This window comes from Trifolium pratense, linkage group LG5 (genome assembly GCF_020283565.1).
Source record: "Trifolium pratense cultivar HEN17-A07 linkage group LG5, ARS_RC_1.1, whole genome shotgun sequence".
In the NCBI taxonomy this organism is placed as follows: domain Eukaryota; kingdom Viridiplantae; phylum Streptophyta; class Magnoliopsida; order Fabales; family Fabaceae; genus Trifolium; species Trifolium pratense.
This window is the reverse complement of record NC_060063.1, coordinates 6,010,484-6,029,396: the sequence shown is the minus strand read 5'-3', so window position 1 is coordinate 6,029,396 and position 18,913 is coordinate 6,010,484. Positions and strand designations below refer to the sequence as shown.

Here is an 18,913-nt window from a genome sequence, read left to right as displayed (position 1 = left end):
AGTTACTTCTAAATTGAAATTGTTAAAAATCTTATTTGCTATTTACTATACAGTTTTTTTTTTTCTGATTATAATCGTATTAGTAAAAATATCGTAAAAAAAATAAATGAGATAAAAATTTAAGTTATTATAACATCAATTTATAGTACATTAATTCAGGGCACCCAAAATTTCAGCTAGATCTATGAAATATAGTACATAGTTCCAAAACATGTATTACATTACAAGTGTAATTAAGGGTCCGTTTGATCAACAAAACAATACAAAGACACAATACAAAGTATGGTATTGATCAAATTTTGTCTTGTACAATATTTAGTGGACAAAAAGTTATTTTACAAATTTTTTAGTTTTTGTCCTATCCCTTGGCCACTGTTTGTGGAATCTCGGGAATAAGGCAATTGAAATTGTTCTGTCTAGTCCCTTATTTTTAATAGATCAAACGCACCACCATAAGATCTTATGTATATGCTAGAAAAACACAAATATAATAATTTGATTATTAGCTACATGATAGTGCATGGTGCATGAACATTATCATCACTAAAGAGAAAAACAGTTTCATCAGGCACAGTTGAGTAAACTTGATCAGGAAAATAACCATGAACACTCTCATTGAAACCATGTCTATAGTAATTATATGAAGATGTAAATGTAGATTCATCTAAATATTCAGAAGCATATGGATAGTATTCACTATCATAAGGAAATGGCCAATACTCAGCTTTTCTTCCTGTTCTTCTAACAATTCTCAATACTTTCCTTTTGTCTACATATCCTGTAACTGTTACTTTCTGCTTTTCCATGTCTATTTCCAAACTATCAACACCTGCATGCATTCAAGCTATCAATATTCTTTTCATTCCACAAAATTTATTTATTAATTTTGCATAACATAATTGTTTTTTCTTTGACGAATAAGATATATATTATTACTCTCCGTTTTTTCATAAAGTCATAATTTTACGTAAATTTGTTCGATTTTTAAGATTCAATATATGTCAAAACTTTCAACAAATGACTAATCACTATCGCGGCGCAAGATTGCCACTAGCCAAATATTATTTTTGACAATGTTGAGTTTCGAACTTGGGAGCATTAAGATGAGCTCAGAATCTATTGTACAAAAATAAAAATTAGGCGTGACATTTCCCTTCTCACGACACAACTCTTAATATCTCTTTCTTCATCTAACTTTCAAAAAAGCCTAAAAAAAAGTCGTAAAAATCAAGAGTTTAAGATTATGTGTTAAATATATTTTAGTCTATGGTAAAAGATGATAGTTTGTGTTAATTTGGTTCCATAAAATGTGATGTTTATAAATATATAAAGAGAAAAATTATATAAGAGATAGATTATATATCAAGGGTATATTTGTTATTATAAATAAATATTTGATTTTGATGTTTATCACATTGTCTACATGATGTGGAAAAATATATTTGTTGGACTCAAATAAAGATAGATTATTCTTTAAAAAGTTGATTCATTAACTAATAGATTATTCTCTAAGGGCTAAATTATGTATTAATTTTTATCATAAGATGAGGAGAATGTAAGAATGGTTCCTTGCCATTTAATTTGGAGATCCTCCTTCTTATTCTTTCTTCACACCCTTGGCAATCCATATGCACCTTAAGTTCAACAATCTACAACCATATGCAAAAACAAAAATTGAAGGTCAAACAAAGGCAACTAATTAAATGATTTTTTTTTTTTTTTTATGAAACATGAATTAAATTTAGTGGACTTATCCATACAAGTAATTAATATTTTTAAAATTGAATTAGTGACGAAAATTAAACACAGAAATAAATAAATTTAATTCCAATTCATTTTGTAACAAAGTTTAATGATGCAATTACAAACCAATACTTTCATATTATTTTGACTTTAATTTGGTTGTCAATTTCCCCCTTATACTTTTTTGGGGTTATCATGATATATTGGTACGAAGTTTCCACCACCATTAGCAATAACTAATCTCCGTCGGAGAATCTGTAGGGCACATAAGGTGGGTTCTCCCCTCCTAGCCGAATTTTCTCCATATGCATGAGCAATGAATCAAACTCTTGACCACTTGGACCAATTAATTCATTGTTGGTCCCTTGTATCTTTTTTATAGTCAAGTAGTTTAGTGAATAAAATTTCACTTTTTAAGGTGAATAGACGAGGTATTCAGGCTTCGAATCTCAGCCCCGACATATATAATACGATGTCCCTACCAACTGAGTAAGCTTCTCAGAACTTTTTCCCCTTATCTCTCTATACTTATATATAGAAGTATATAAGATTTTAGAGACATATATGATATATCCTTTCAAGTTCACATTTCATTAACGGTTATACATGACAAAAAAAAATAAAAATGAAGAGTATATGAACAAAAACAAAATTCATTTCCATTTTATGGTGAAACAAATATATATATATATATATATATATATATATATATATATATATATATATATATATATATATATTATACCTCGTTTGTATATACGATATACATCAACAAATTAAGGGAGTTGGGACTTACGGACAAAGCATTAGGAATTCTTGTTCTCCAAGGTCTCCACCCTAACATGTTATACAATTGATTTGATATTGTTTGTTAACTTTGTTGGGAACACACTGGGAATGTCATACCCTATTTATATAATATCTCAAGGAACATTGTACTTCCTTTTATCCTAAAAGTTAAATTAATTTTTTTTAATGTATGATCTCCATGCAGATGCATGGGTGTGTTATAATAAAAAAGCATATTTTCACCAAAAAAAAAAAAAAAGCATATAGGAATATTTTGAAATGGTAACATCAAATTTTATGAATCAGAAAAGAATATATTATTCGGACTCGTAAGTACGTACCTAGGGGAATCAATGCTCAATTTTATTCCCTATTTTATGTGGTAGAATGCTTCCACTTGGTGAATCAAATTTCAATCAATAATATTTTGTATGCTGTTGGCCATGAGTTTATTGACTTGGATTAACATATTGAACTAATATAAGTGCGAGATTTTCTATATCTAAGATCCAATGTCATGAATCTCTCTTGCTTCTTTATGTCGAACTGAGCTCTAATACCACGTGAGAGAGATAGTCTCAGTGAGTTGGATAAATACATATTGGGTTAAGAGCAACCTCCAAGTGAAAAATTTGGCACACCATATCTTCACCAAAATATCAAGACATTGAATTTATGAGTCATCTCACTTATTCAATTCACTTAAATGTTGCTCAACTTCAACTATTCAATCTAATATCGAATTTCAACTCGCTTGATATATCCTAACATATCCTTTCAAGTGTGAAACTCTCCACATACCAATAATCTCTCCCGCTCCCTTATCAAGTATCCTAAGCAATAAAATATATTGACATGACATATTTACTAGTTATATCGTCGGCAATCGCCTGAATCTCAAGACGTTCTTCGAACCAATCATAGACTTTATTGAGATAGCTAGGTAAACCAAGGGACTCCCCCTAAGAATCGTATATATCCGGTAAACTACAGGGGCCCATGTAGTCCATGCCAGATTAATAGTATTCTGGGCCGGAGCAATGAACCTATTTGAAGTAGCTCATTTCGTACCCGAGAAGCCCATGTATGAACAAGGTTTAATTTTACTTCCCCATCTAGCCTACTCTAGGTTCGGGGGTAGGTCCTGGATGGGAAGTTATAGACACATTTCCATACTTTGTCTCTGGAGTACTTCACTTAATTTCCTCTGCGGTATTGGGCTTTGTCTCGAACCGAACTCTGATATCATTATTGAATCATGAAGGGAGAGTCTCATTTGGTTGGATCAACAAGTTGGACTATAGGAACAACACCGATAATCTTAAGACATTGAATTTATAAGTCCTCTCACTTATATGTTGTTCAACCTCAACTCTTTAATTTAATATAAAACTTTAACTCATACTTATTAAGAAATTCATATAATTTCACCAGAAAAGGAGATTCATATAATACGAATAGATAAACAAATTCATATTCCGACTATTAACAAATTAACAATTCAAACTTGAAAGAAGTTTATTTTCACACCAATTCAATTACTCTAACTTTTTCTTGGCTAAAAAAAGAAAGAATAAATAAATTTATTGTACATGTGGTTTTTGTTGTGTTATTTTAACTTTTGGTATCGGTGCTCCTTTCTTGTCATTAAGTTATTCTTCTTTTATATTTGAGAGGACATTAAAGTTTAGATCAAAAGTTGTGATGATGATATATATAATGTCTCATCATATCATATTGTTATGTGGCAAGGCATATGCTTAAATATTTAACCAATGGTTCTACCAATTTCACTATCATCTCTTCTCACAACCGTAGACACCATCATACCAAAATCAATTTTGGGCCAATAGCTTCTGAAAAATTACGAATATTCCGTCACACTTACACCCTATCTATTGCCTTTATATTTCTAATTTTTTTTATAAGTTAAATAATTTATTGAAACATTAAAGGCAAATTCTCCGGTGCGGTATGGCTTTTTTGCTGCACCGGTACGCACAAATGACAAATTGCCATGTGGATGTGTTGCTTTTATGCCTTTCGACCCCACCAATGAGCCTTTGGCGGATTTTACCAAAACGCTCCCTTACTTACTTTGCAACTTCTGATTAACCTTCCCTCTAATTAATCACCTCCCCTTCAATTATCACCTTCTCTCTAATTTATTTACAAAAAAAAATTGATCTTGCTTCGTGGATCTGTTTCGACTTGTTCATCTCCTTCACGACACAATTAAAAGTTCTTCTTCTTCAAATTCAAACCCAGCTTCGTGAATCTGTTAGTTCTTCTTCTTCAAATTCAAATTCAAACCCAACTTCGTGGATCTGCTTCTTCTTCAACCCCAACATTTTCGAGCTCGGTTGCTCGGTTACGGATCTCTCGCTATTACAGGTTTATTTTATTCGTTTCACTGTTACGGATCTATACGAGTAATTTCTGCAATATCTCTATATAATTTGTTAGTTTTGGTATGATTTTCTGCACTCGTGTCGTTTTACTTTATCTTAATAATGGAGATATTTGGTGAGTTAAAATCAAAGATTACACTATGAATAGATTAAAAACGAAAAATTTAAAAGCACTTATTTTGACCCCATAATCACTTATTTCACTCCCACAACATATACCAAACATATACTACGTCTATACATGTTCAAAAACACTTATAAGCAACTTATTAACATCAATAATCACTTATTTCATGGATTTTGACACATTTATAAACAAACTTCATAAACAACAAGTTCTTAACAAAAACATCTACAAATTCCCATTTTTAAACCCCATTAAAGTGTTCATATTGTTAAGAGTTATTAAACAGGTTAGGATCATTAGATTTCATTTTCTATAAGAAAATTCATCCCAACCAAAACGAAAATGGGGTGGAAAAAGTTCGGGTACAGAGAAATCAACATTCTCCCCTTTCTCGAGTCACCCATGAATATGAAATCTACTCTCTTACCTTATATCGACGAACTCACGAAGATTGCTCTTGAATCTCTCCTTCAAGCCCTTGCCCTAGCGTTCCTCTTGTTCTCCCTTCTCTCTCCCTTCATATAGCGCCCCTCCTCCTTAAGTCCAAGGCCCATTGGGCCTCAAGCCCAATTGCTCGGTCCAACTCGTGTTAAAACTTGTAAACTCGCTCGTTAACTAAAGCTCTCGATAAATAACTATTCGCCACTAAATTAATTAAAAGTCATCACAACAATTAATTAAACACTTAAATAGCGAATAATAAAAACCGTATCGTTACAATTCCTATTGTTACACGTTTTAACTATAGGAGTTATGAGTATTAGTGGGTATGTTACAAATTTAAGGTAGTTTAATTCTGATTTATGTTTAGGTTTTTTATGTTATATTTTTCATGTATTTAAAGGATGACAATATCAATAAAATTATGTGAGTTGCATTCATCCATTTGTCTAAAAAAACCAACAGTGATATCTAGAGCTTTTTTTTCTTGAGAGACCTAGTGAGGTTGAGAGTTCCATCAAAAAAAAAAAAAAAAGAGAGATCAAAATGCAATCAGAAAACTTAGCCATAAAATTTCCAGTTTTTGAGGGTGAAAATTATCACTCATGGGCAATCAGAATGAAAGCTTATCTTGAAGCTAATGATCTTTGGGAGGCTGTTGAGGATGAGTATGAGATTGATCCATTACCGGACAATCCAACGGTTGCACAAATTAAAATTCATAAGACGAAAAAGCAGCGAAAATCGAAGGAAAAGTCTTATCTCTTTTCCGCTGTTTCTGAAGCAATCTTTACAAGAATTATGATCACTCTGAAGTCAGCCAAAGAAATATGGGATTTTCTCAAGCAGGAGTATGAAGGAAATGAGAAAATCAAGATGCAAGTGGTGAATTTGATTAGAGAATTTGAGATGCAGCGGATGAAGGAGTCATAAACAATCAAGGAGTATTATGACAAACTTCTAAGCATCGTCAACAATGTAAGATCGCTTGGAACTGAATTTTCTGATACAAGGATAGTCCAAAAAATTCTTGTAATTGTTCCTGAGAGATTTGAGCCCACCATTTCTTCTCTGGAAATATGCCCAATGAAACAACTTCCAGAAAGGAGAAAGTTCTAATAAATTGAGTAGTAAAGCAGAAGATGAGAAGGAAAATAATCCTCCATGTCAGCATTGTGGAAAAACAAATCATCTACATTTCAGATGCCGGAGTAGACCTAATTTCTGTTGCAACAAATGCAATCAGCCGGGTCATATTACAAAATTTTGAAAAAAGAAGTACAACCTAAAGTTGAGGCTCAAGTGACTGATCAAAATTCAGGAGGAGGAATACTTATTTGCAGCAACATGTTTGTCCACTGACAAAAATAATAAAAATTGGTTGGTTGATAGTGGATGAACACATCACATGGTTCATGATGAAGAGTTGTTCAAGGAGTTAGACAAAACAATTGCTTCAAAAGTTACCATTGGCAATGGAGAGAGTGTCGATGTCAAAGGCAAGGGAGTTGTTGCTATCAAAACTCTCTCAGGTACTAAATATATTTCTGATGTCTTATTTGTGCCTGAGTTGAATCAAAATTTGTTAAGTGTTGGACAAATGTTGGAAAAACACTACACTTTGCTTTTTAATGACATGAAATGCACCATATTTGATCATGTTGGTTGTGAACTAATGTCTATTAAAATGAGGAATAGAAGTTTTCCGATAGTGTGGAAGCAAACAACAATGCATGCATCTCCAAGTGTAGTAGAAGTCTCAAATAAAGAGAAGAACGGAGTAAAAAATCTCCAAGGCCAAAGCTCTAAAACTGCAGAAGGAAAATTTGATGATAATGTTAATTTTTCTGTTAAAAAGTGTGAACCTCTTGCTGAAATTTTTGAAATGTGCAATGTTGCTATGGTCAATCCTTTGGGCGATGCAAATATGGCAAGCATGGATGGTTGGAGAGTTGTCATGCAGGAGGCGAAAAATATGAAAGAGAAAAATGAATTTTGGCAATTTGAAGACAAGTTAAAAGATCAAAAGCCGATTGATGTTAAGTGGGTTTATAGAACAAAACTTGACCGTAATGGTTCTAAGAACAAATTTCAGGAAAAATTGGTTGATAAAGGCTTTCGGGAACATGTAGTTCATTTTGCTAATGGTTTTGCTCATGTGGCGAGTCATGAAGGCGAAAGTCTTGAAGCTGAGAAAATCTACAAAGTTCATTAAAGAAGTTGAAAAGTCCAAAGAAGAGAAATTTGAAGTCAATAACTATTGATTCAAGGAGGAGTGTTGAAAATATGAATCAATATTATTATTTTAGTTTAATAGATTTTATTGAGTTTTTTAGGATTCCTATTGTTACAAGTTTTAACTATAGGAGTTATGAGTATTAGTGGGTTACAAATTTAAAGTAGTTTAATCCTGATTTATGTTTATGTTTTTTGTGTTATGTTTTTCATGTATTTAAAGGATGACAATATCAATAAAATTGGGTGAGTTGCATTCATCCATTTGTCTAAAAAAAAAAAAACCAACACTCATTTGTTAATTAAAGCGGTCAATTCTTAGTCCCGGCGCAATGTCTTTCAATTTAAACCTCACCCGGTCAAGAAATTAAAACCCCTTTGACAAAAAAAAACCATCCCAATACATTACTACTATTTTATTTTAATTATTTAATTTATTTTCTCGTATACAATGATACCATATAATCATTTTGTTCCCTGTACAGTGCATGGTGTGATAACTAGTCTCTTTTAATTATTACAAGACTTTGAATCTTGAAGATTTTCTGCGAGACTTGAGTTAGTCTCTTTTAATTTTTGGGTCTCAGACCGCAAGTCTTGCACCATTCTTGCAGCCATGGTCAAAATTTCCTCCTCATCAGTTAGAGGAGGTTTTCCAGGCTCCAAGATGGAACCTAAAAAGGACCCTAGTCCCAAAATCCTGGCTTCTATGTTATTAATCTTCGATAGACTTCAAAGAATTGTAAGATTGCAAAAAGAAGAAGTGGAAATTAAACTTGGGTTTTGGAGACAAGGAGAGGTTCTCTGTTAATATCCCAAATGGTAGTGTGTTTAGAATACGTGTGCAAAATTTAAATACAAATAGCAACACAATGCTAACATAGTAGTTTGCATGAGTTGTTAGAATACAAATGCATATACTCCGTTCATCTTAAATATAAGGAATAATTAGGTAAGGTGGAATCACTTCCCAAGTGGATGGCCCATGTTGTTGTCACATGTGTGACACGTGAAACTAAAGGAAGGGTTTTATAAACTCCTAATTTATTTTTTTGACAATTTATAAACTTCTAATTTATGTTGTTTTGTAATTGTTCAAACCTAGTTTAGAAGTTAGTTTCATTTCAAGTTAGTTGGTTGTAACTAACTTGTTAGTTAGTAGTTGGTTAGTTGGTTACTTGTCTATCAAGTTAACCACCTATCTTTGTTTTCTATAAGTAGGAGTTAGAATAAAGTGTAGAATCACTTCTTGTAAACCATTTTTCACAATATTCACTAATCAATAAGAATCTCTTTTCTTTCTCCTAAATCTCCTTCCTTTTCTTTAATAACACATAGTGTGTGCTTGTTCTCCAACAAATTGGTATCTAGAGCCTTTTGGTTCATTGTGTAGCATCACAAGATTCAGGTTTTTGGGTAAGATTGTCAACATTCAGAGGCAATGGCAAGTGGCAATGGTGGTTTACCCAATAATCTTTCAATTCTTGATGGAAAGAATTGGGAACGATGGAACAAGTTTGGATTTCAAGATACACTAGATGTGGTGATTAATGGTGTTGTAGCATTAAATGCAAATGCAGAGGCAAGAAACAATCACAAAGATTTGAAGAAGAAAGATTGCAAGGCAATGTATGCAATTCAGGCTGCACTGAATTCAGCAAATTTTGATAAGATCTCTCATGCTGAAACATCCAAAGAAGCATGGGATATCTTGGTGAAGTATTATGATGGTGGAGAAAAGGTGAAAGCTGTGAAACTACAATCACTGAGGAGGCAGTATGAATTACTGCAAATGGACAACAATGAATCGATTGGATCTTATGCATCAAAGGTTCAAGCACTGATTCACACCATGAAGAGTTGTGGTGAAGAAATCTCTGAGAAGATGATTGTTGAAAAGGTAATGAGAACCTTAACCCCTAATTTTGATCATGTTATTGTTGCTATCCAAGAAGCTGGTAAAGTAGCAGACATGAAATTGGAAGATTTGGTTGGTTCTTTAGAAGCACATGAATTGATGATTAATGAGAGAAAGGGTGTACAAGAATCTGTGGAAGCGTTGAAAGCTCAAACATTCAAGAAGAATGATGGCTACAAAGGAAAGAATAAGTCCAAGAATGCCTCACAAAACCAGCAGAAGTTTGATGAAAAATCTGAATCCTTCAAGAAAGGAGGAGGAACATCAAATTCGAATCCAAAGAAAAAGGATAAAAGTCACATTCAATGTTACAATTGCCAGAAGTGGGGTCATTATGCATCTGAATGTAGATCAAAGAAGGCAAAAGACAGTGATGATGAAGCAAACTTGGTGGAAGAAAACTCAGTTGAAGGTAAAGGTGTTGTAACCTTCATGGCTGCTATGTCAGAAGATAAAATTGCTAGTGGAGCATGGTACTTGGACACAGGGTGTTCCAATCATATGACTGGTCATAAAAACTGGCTGATCAAATTTGATGACACAAAGAAAAGCAAAGTGAAACTAGCAGATGGTAGGTCCATACAAGCAGAAGGCACTGGGAACATGGTAATCAAAAGAAAGAATGGTAGTTCTGCCATAGTTGAAAATATCTTGTTTGTACCAGGTATGGATTGTAACTTGCTTAGTGTTGGTCAATTAATAGAGAAAGGCTTCTCAGTTAGTATAAAGAATGAATACTTTGAACTTTATGATCCTGCAAACATGTTAGTATTGAGGTCACCTTTGGCTAAGAATAGAACTTTCAAAACTGTGATCAACAATGCTACAGTAGAATGCATGAAAGCTGTGTCAGAAGATAAACAAAATTGGCTGTGGCACTTGAGATTTGGCCATTTGAATTTTAAATATCTGAACCAGTTAGCAAGCAAGGAAATGGTAGCAGGACTACCCAAAATTCAAATGCAAGATAAGATATGTGAGGGTTGCTTAGCAGGCAAGCAAACCAGGAACATTTTCAAAAAATCTTTACCATTAAGATCTGCAAATGTTTTGGAAGTTGTACACTCAGATGTGTGTGGACCATTTGATGTGATATCACTTGGTGGAAACAGGTACTTCATAACATTTGTGGATGAATTTAGTAGAAAATTGTGGGTTTACTTGATACAGTCAAAAGATGAAGCATTTGATGTGTTCAAAAGATTCAAGGCGTTGGTAGAGAATCAATGCAGCAAGAGAATCAAAATTCTCAGAACTGATGGAGGAGGTGAGTATACTTCAAGGAGGTTTGAGTCATTTTGTGAAGAAAATGGCATTGAACATGAAGTCACAGCTCGATACACACCTCAACACAATGGTTTGGCTGAGAGAAGGAACAGAACAATACTTGACATGGCTAGATGCATGGTGAAGCATAGAAATCTGCCTAAGTCATTCTGGGGTGAAGCTGTAAGTACTGCAGTGTATGTGTTAAACAGATGCCCTACAAAGAAACTCAAAGACAAAGTACCAGAAGAAGTATGGAGTGGCAAGAAGCCAAGTGTAAGTCACTTTAGAGTTTTTGGTGCATTGTGCTACAAGCATGTACCAGAAGCCAAGAGAAAGAAGCTGGATGATAGAAGTGAATCAATGATTCTAGTAGGCTATCATGTAACTGGAGCTTATAAACTGTACAATCCAACAACAAAGAAAATGATATACAGTAGAGATGTCATTGTTGATGAAGCAAAGAGTTGGGATTGGATATCTAGCAGCAGCACAAGCAAGCCATTGATGAGTTTAACTGAAGACAGTGATAGTGATCAGAATGCTGAGACAGATGCTGCAACATCAGAAGCAGCAGATGCTGAAGCATCAGAAGCAGCAGATGCTGAAGCTTGAGAAACAGCAGATGCTGAAGCATCAGAAGTTGGAACCAGAGCCAGATCATCAAGGGCAAGAAAAACTCCAGCCAGATTACAAGATTGTGATGTGGTAAATGATAATGAGGTAAATGAAGATGGTGATCTAGTACACTTTGCACTGCTAGCAGGAGCAGAACCTGTTAATCATATTGAAGCTCTGAAAAACATGACATGGAAGCAAGCTATGGAGGAAGAACTATGTGCCATTGAGAAGAATCATACATGGGAGATAGTCAAGTTACCATCAGACAAGAAAGCAATAGCAGTAAAATGGGTGTTCAAATTGAAGCTCAACCCAGATGGTTCCATAGCAAAGCACAAAGCAAGATTGGTTGCAAGAGGTTTTCTGCAAAGAGAAGGGCTGGATTACTCAGAGGTTTACTCACCTGTTGCTAGAATTAAGACTAGTTTTTGTAACTCAACCTCCTGGTTTTGTGATAAAAGGTAAAGAAAACATGGTATACAGGTTGAAGAAAGCCCTATATGGCTTGAAGCAAGCTCCAAGAGCCTGGAACAAAAGGATTGATGGATTCCTTGTGAAACAAGGTTTCAGCAAATGCAAGTCAGAATATGGAGTTTATGTACAAAAGTCAACTTCAAGCATCATTCTTATATGTTTGTATATTGATGATCTCTTGGTAACTGGGAGTGACATAGCTAAGATTGAGAAGTTCAAAACTGTCATGATGACTGAATTTGAAATGACAGATTTGGGAGAAATTTCTTACTTCTTAGGTATTGAATTTTTGAAAACTTCAAAAGGATTAATGCTACATCAAAGAAAATATGCTGGTGAGATTTTGAAGAGATTCAATATGTCTGATTGTACCTATGCTATAACTCCAATGGAGACAAATCTTAAGCTAGAAAAGAATGAAAGTGAAGATGCAGTGGATCCTACAATGTTCAAACAGATTGTTGGGTCATTGAGATATCTGTGCAATAGCAGGCCAGACATATGCTTTGCAGTTGGCTTGAGTAGCAGATTTATGGAGGATCCTAGACAATCTCATATGAAAGCTGCTATGAGAATATTGAGGTACATAGCTGGCACACTAGATTTTGGAATTCTCTTTCCAAAGTCAGCAGTGAATGCAAAATCAGAAATAATTTGCTATTCAGATGCTGATTGGTGTGGTGATAAAGTGGATAGAAGGAGTACCACTGGCTACTTCTTCAAGTATTTGAATGCTTCAGTTGCTTGGTGTTCAAGGAAGCAACCAGTAGTTGCACTTTCCTCGTGTGAAGCAGAATATATTGCTGGTTCTTATGCAGCATGTCAAGCCCTATGGATTAACTCAGTGCTTAAGGAATTGAAGATCGATGTGAAGAAGCCAATTACACTGCAAATTGAGAATCAATCTGCAATAAACTTAGCTAAAAATCCAGTGCTGCATGGAAGAAGCAAACATATAGAAGCCAAATTTCATTTCTTGAGGGAGCAGGTGAATCAAGGTAGCTTAGAAGTAATTCATTGTGCTACTGGTTCACAGGTTGCAGACATTATGACTAAGAGTTTGAAGGTTGACAGATTTTTGAACTCAAGGAATTCACTTGGTGTGTTCCAACTTAGATCATGAGGTTGAACTTGTTGTATAGGTTTGAAAATTAAGGGAGCATGTTGTTTTGTAATTGTTCAAACCTAGTTTAGAAGTTAGTTTCATTTCAAGTTAGTTGGTTGTAACTAACTTGTTAGTTAGTAGTTGGTTAGTTGGTTACTTGTCTATCAAGTTAACCACCTATCTTTGTTTTCTATAAGTAGGAGTTAGAATAAAGTGTAGAATCACTTCTTGTAAACCATTTTTCACAATATTCACTAATCAATAAGAATCTCTTTTCTTTCTCCTAAATCTCCTTCCTCTTCTTCAATAACACAAAGTGTGTGCTTGTTCTCCAATAATTTGAACACATGAAAAAGTAGAACAATGACACTAGAGTGAAGGAGATTTGAGTTCAAGGTGATAAAGAGTATGTATCTAACGTAGTTGTGTGATTTGAGCTACAACTTTATTATGTGTTTTTTGTTACTAACTTTATTATGTGTTGTTGTCACGTTCATACATTTCAAAGTTCTCAAAATTGGGGTGGGCCGCTATAAATATAAATCGAATATGCAAAAGAAATTACTATAAAAAAAAGACATATCATATTGAGAGTCTGTCTAGTATGAATATATATCTCAAAAGTAGTCAAAAGGTGACCATTAACATGTTTATTAAATAAATTTTAAAAATATATTTTATGTCAAATGTGTAAACTTCATACTTTTTAATTAGTTTTTGTAATTATGTTTATAATATTATATGCATCTCTCTAACAAAAATTTAAATTTTTTTAACAAAAGATTGATCAAACATGAATTTTTATGCACAAACTCTATTTTAAATAAAAATTTGAGTACTTTTTTCTCCAAAAAAATATACTTGAATACTTCGACAAAATAAATTACACATTTTAAGACATCTATAAATTATTAAACAATAAAACATTAGAAGGGATGCTTAAAAAAATAAATTAAAAAGTATATTTGAATCATTTGAATTCTGAGACGTAAAACTAGCGGGGGTTTGAAACCCCCGTAAACTACAAACCTGTTTAAGAATACTGGATTGTATGGTTTGAAACCCCCGCAAAACAAAATATAACAAACTACACAGACTATTCAGCGGGGGTTCATAACCGCCGCGAAATAGTATACCTACGAAAAAAAAATTAAAAATTCTAGGGCGGGCCATGGCCCTGTCCAGCCCATGAAGGGCTCTACCCCTGGTCACGTTATATCTATCTGGTTTGGAGTTAGTTCTAACATCAAATGATTTCAGCCATCTCCTGGTCCGATCGCAGTTGCGGAGAATTGAACTATTTTCCTTCCTATCAAATACAACATCAATCACCATTAGATCAACTAACAATTTATATCTTTCACACTACTGCACCTTCATTGTCAAGATGAAAAGAAAAAAAAACAAACCAATATGCAAAAAGCTTTCTTGGGGCATTCTACATATAACTAGTTGGTTGCATAGTCTAGTCGGTCATTTTCCATAGTTGGTAATAGATATGCAAGAAATTCTCCTAATAGTGATTTCTTTTTCAAGTTATTTAATGTGAAAAGGAAATACGCAATTGCATATATCTTTTCACAATAAATCCTCGAATGAGAAAATGAGCTAAAACGATAGATGGCACAAATGAAGATACAGAAGCTCTAAAAGAGTCTTCAGACATAACTGATATTTCAGTCCCCGAAGAAACTGATCAGGTACCTTAAATTATTGAAAATAATGAGATCTCAATGAATTATGTCACTAGTGGAATACAATGGAACCGAAATAATGTCAACGTTGATGATGTTTTTGCATATAATATAGTGCTAAATATGATAAATGATAATGAGGATCATGAACCAAAATCTATTAAAGATTGTCGACAAAGTGAGAATTGGCCAAACTGGAAAGATGCAATCGATGCAGAACTAAACTCACTTTACAAGCGACAAGTTTTTGGACTTGTTGTCCGCACACCCGAAGGTGTGAAACCAGTTGGATATAAATGGGTGTTTGTGCGAAAAGGAAATGAAAACGGCGAAATTGTGAGATATAAAGTGTTACACAGCAAGACTTAGCACCAAAAGGAAAAGGTCCAGCTAGTGATATTGGGCCAAGCAACAAACCCAAAAGAATTATTAAGAAGCCCAAACGCTATGATGACTAAGGAGACTGCACTACGGGACAAAAAGAATCAATCATGAGGCAATATTTTTTCAATCATTATCTGATGCCATAGAATAATTTTTAAGGAATATTAGTTGTTATTTTCTTTCTGTTTGTTAATGGACAGGTGTCCTTTGGATCCTCAATTCTAGGAATTTGTTAGACTCATCAGTAGTATTTATATGGTTGTATTGGTGATATTGAGTTTAAGAAATATATCAATCAAATTTTCTCTCTTCTAGACTTTCCCTGAAAGGGGAATTTAATTTCTGCACACTCACTCTTATCAATTGGTGCTCTCATCTTGAACTATGGCTCCTCGCAATCCACCTTCTCCTTCCGAACCACCCACCCTCCAAGAACTCCATGACTCCATTCACGCTCTTACCGTTGCCTTCACCACCTTCCGTGATACCCAGGACGCCCGTCACGCCGATTACCTTGCATCTTTTGAATCCCTAAATTCCCAAATTCCACCCAATACCTCACGCAACTCTTCACCATCTCACACATCTCCAGACAACTCACTAAAACCCCCAAAAGTTCGTCTTCTACCTTTCGATGGATCTAATCCACTCGATTGGGTTTTCCAAGCCAACCAATTCTTCGATCACTATTCCATTCCGAACTATCAACGCCTTGCTCACGTTCCCGGTTACATGACCGGCGACGCTCTCGGATGGTTTCAATGGATGTACAACAACCATCTCCTTTCGACTTGGGATGCTTTCACCACTGCACTTGAAACTCGTTTTGGTCCGTCTTCATTTGACAACCACCAACAAGCTCTGTTCAAGCTCCGACAAACAACCACGGTGGCTGATTATCAACGTGAGTTCGAGCGGCTTTCTAACAGGGTAACGGGTCTCTCTTCTGTTGCTATTGTTGACTGTTTTGTTTCTGGGTTAAAACCCCATATCAACCATGAATTAGCTATCCATCAACCACACTCAATTTCTCAAGCCATAGGTTTAGCTAAATTAATTGAATCTAAATCTCTGGCTAGCCGTCCTTTATCTCCTTCATTCCAGAAATACCCTCCTCCAAAACCACCTCTACTGCCTACACCATCATCTAAATTGTTAACACCCACCCCACCTGCTCCATCATCCTTTCCCATCAAACGCCTTTCACCGTCAGAATTACAGCTCCGCCGTTCTAAGGGACTCTGTTTTAATTGCGATGAACGGTTTCACACCGGTCACCGTTGTAAACACAAACAATTTCTCCTTCTCCTGGGGGATGAGGACTCTGACCCAAATGCTGACCCAATTTATGCCTTCTTAGCCCCAGATACTCCTGACCCGGCCCAAACACCCATACCCTCTACACTACTTCCGACCCACCCAGAGCCCGACCCAAACCCGCCCCAACAATCATCACCAGAATCCGAACTATTCCAACTCTCTCTACAGGCTGCAACTGGTCATCCCTCTCCACGAACCCTGCGTTTTATCGCCACTATCCATAACCATAGTGTTACAGTCCTTGTTGATTCTGGTAGTTCTCACAATATTATACAGCCCAGAATTGCTTCGTTTTTGCATTTGCCCATTCAACCGTTATCTTCATTTACTGTCATGGTTGGTAACGGTGAACACCTCCATTGTACTGGTATCTGCTCTGATGTTCCCATTATCGTTAGTAACCATACCTTCAACATTCCCTTGTACGTCCTACCCATACAAGGTGCAGATGTAGTCCTCGGGGTCCAATGGTTACAAACATTGGGTCCTTTTGTTTCTGATTTTACCATTCCCTCCATGCAATTCTACCACCAAGACTCATTACTCACCATCACTGGCTCCAAACCTTCATCTATAACACCTGTGTCCTTCCACCAAATCACCAGAATGTTACATACAAATTCAATTGCTACTTTCCATTCTATAACCATGCTACCAGCTTCCACAAACACCACCCAAACCCCACCTTCAGATACCCAAGTCATTACCTCTCTTCACCCAGACTTACAATTGGTATTACATCCATACCTTCATATCTTCACAACACCACAAGGCCTTCCCCCTCAACGGCCTCATGATCATCACATCCACTTAACACCTGCTGCCCCACCTGTTAACATTAAACCTTATCGTTATCCCCACTACCAGAAAGAAGCAATGACAAACATCATTGTTGATATGCTAAAAGAAGGTTTAATCCAACCAAGCACTAGTCCATATTCCTCACCAGTTTTGTTGGTCAAAAAGAAAGACGGGTCATGGAGGTTTTGCGTTGATTATCGCGCTTTAAATGCAATTACCATTAAAGATCGTTTTCCAATTCCAACCATTGATGAGTTAATTGATGAACTACATGGTTCTGCTGTCTTCACCAAAATTGACCTCCGTTCCGGTTACCATCAAATTAGATTGGCTCCGGAAGACATTCCCAAAATAGGTTTTCGCACTCTTGATGGTCATTATGAATTCCTGGTCATGCCTTTTGGGCTCACCAATGCTCCGTCCACTTTCCAAGCCGCTATGAACGATCTTTTACGCCCTTTTTTGCGTAAGTTTGCATTGGTATTCTTTGATGACATCCTTATATATAGCCCAACTTGGCAAGCCCATTTAAAGCATCTACAACAAGTTCTGCAAGCACTATCTCAGAATCAATTTTTTGCCAAGCTATCTAAGTGTCAATTTGGTGTATCATCTGTTGAGTATTTAGGGCATATCATCTCTGTTGAAGGCGTCAGAGCTGATCCTTCTAAGCTACAAGCCATGGTCTCTTGGCCTGTACCTAAGAACATTACGGCCTTGCGTGCCTTCCTTGGACTGACTGGATTTTATAGACGTTTTGTTCTCAACTATACATCTATTGCAAGCCCACTGACAGATTTATTGAAGGCTAATTCTTTTGCTTGGTCTGATGCTGCCAATACTGCTTTCAACACTCTTAAAAATGCTATGGCCAACCTTCCATTGCTTACCTTGCCTAATTTCACTTTGCCTTTTGAGGTTACTACTGATGCTTCTCTCACTGCAGTAGGTGCTGTCCTATCTCAAAACTCCAAACCTTTAGCATTCTTTAGCAAGAAACTGTCAGCACGTTTGAGTGCTTCATCCACTTATGTACGAGAATTGTATGCTCTCACTGAAGCTATCAAAAAGTGGAGACAATATCTATTGGGCTCACCCTTCAAAATTTTCACCGATCACAAAAGCCTTAAAAGCCTTATGACCCAAACCATCCAAACCCCGGAACAACAAAAATGGCTAACCAAATTACTTGGATATACCTATGAAATTCATTACAAACCCGGTAAAGAGAATGTGGTTGCAGATGCCTTATCTCGAGTGCAAGAGTCACCAATGGAGGGAGAGTGTGTTTTACTTACTTTCCCTATTTCAACTTTAATTTCTCAGTTACAGTCATTTTTTTCATCTAACCCTGCAGGTACCAAACTGATGAACAAAGCAGTCACTGATCCAAAGATGCAGCAATAATTTCAAGTGAAAGCAGGCCTTCTGCACTTCCAGAACAGATTGTTTATTCCTTTTGAATCTGGACTGACTACTTCTTTATTGCAGGAATTTCATTCTTCTCCCACGGGAGGACATTCTGGCATTCAAGCCACCTTAGCTCGTCTGTCAGCTACATTTTATTGGCCCAGAATGTACAAG

The 18,913-nt window shown here is 35.5% G+C and overlaps 1 protein-coding gene across 1 annotated transcript; it reads right to left on the bottom strand.

The window, feature by feature from the left end:
- Positions 1-107: 107 nt before the first annotated feature.
- On the bottom strand, positions 108-2,697 carry LOC123885465 (heavy metal-associated isoprenylated plant protein 45). Its single transcript, XM_045934751.1, has 3 exons — positions 2,540-2,697; positions 1,574-1,649; positions 108-829 (listed from the first exon to the last, which is right to left on the bottom strand). Exons 1-3 carry the CDS (start codon positions 2,585-2,587, stop codon positions 507-509), a joined length of 447 nt encoding a protein of 148 aa, XP_045790707.1. The 5' UTR covers positions 2,588-2,697; the 3' UTR covers positions 108-506.
- Between the last annotated feature and the right edge of the window lie 16,216 nt (positions 2,698-18,913).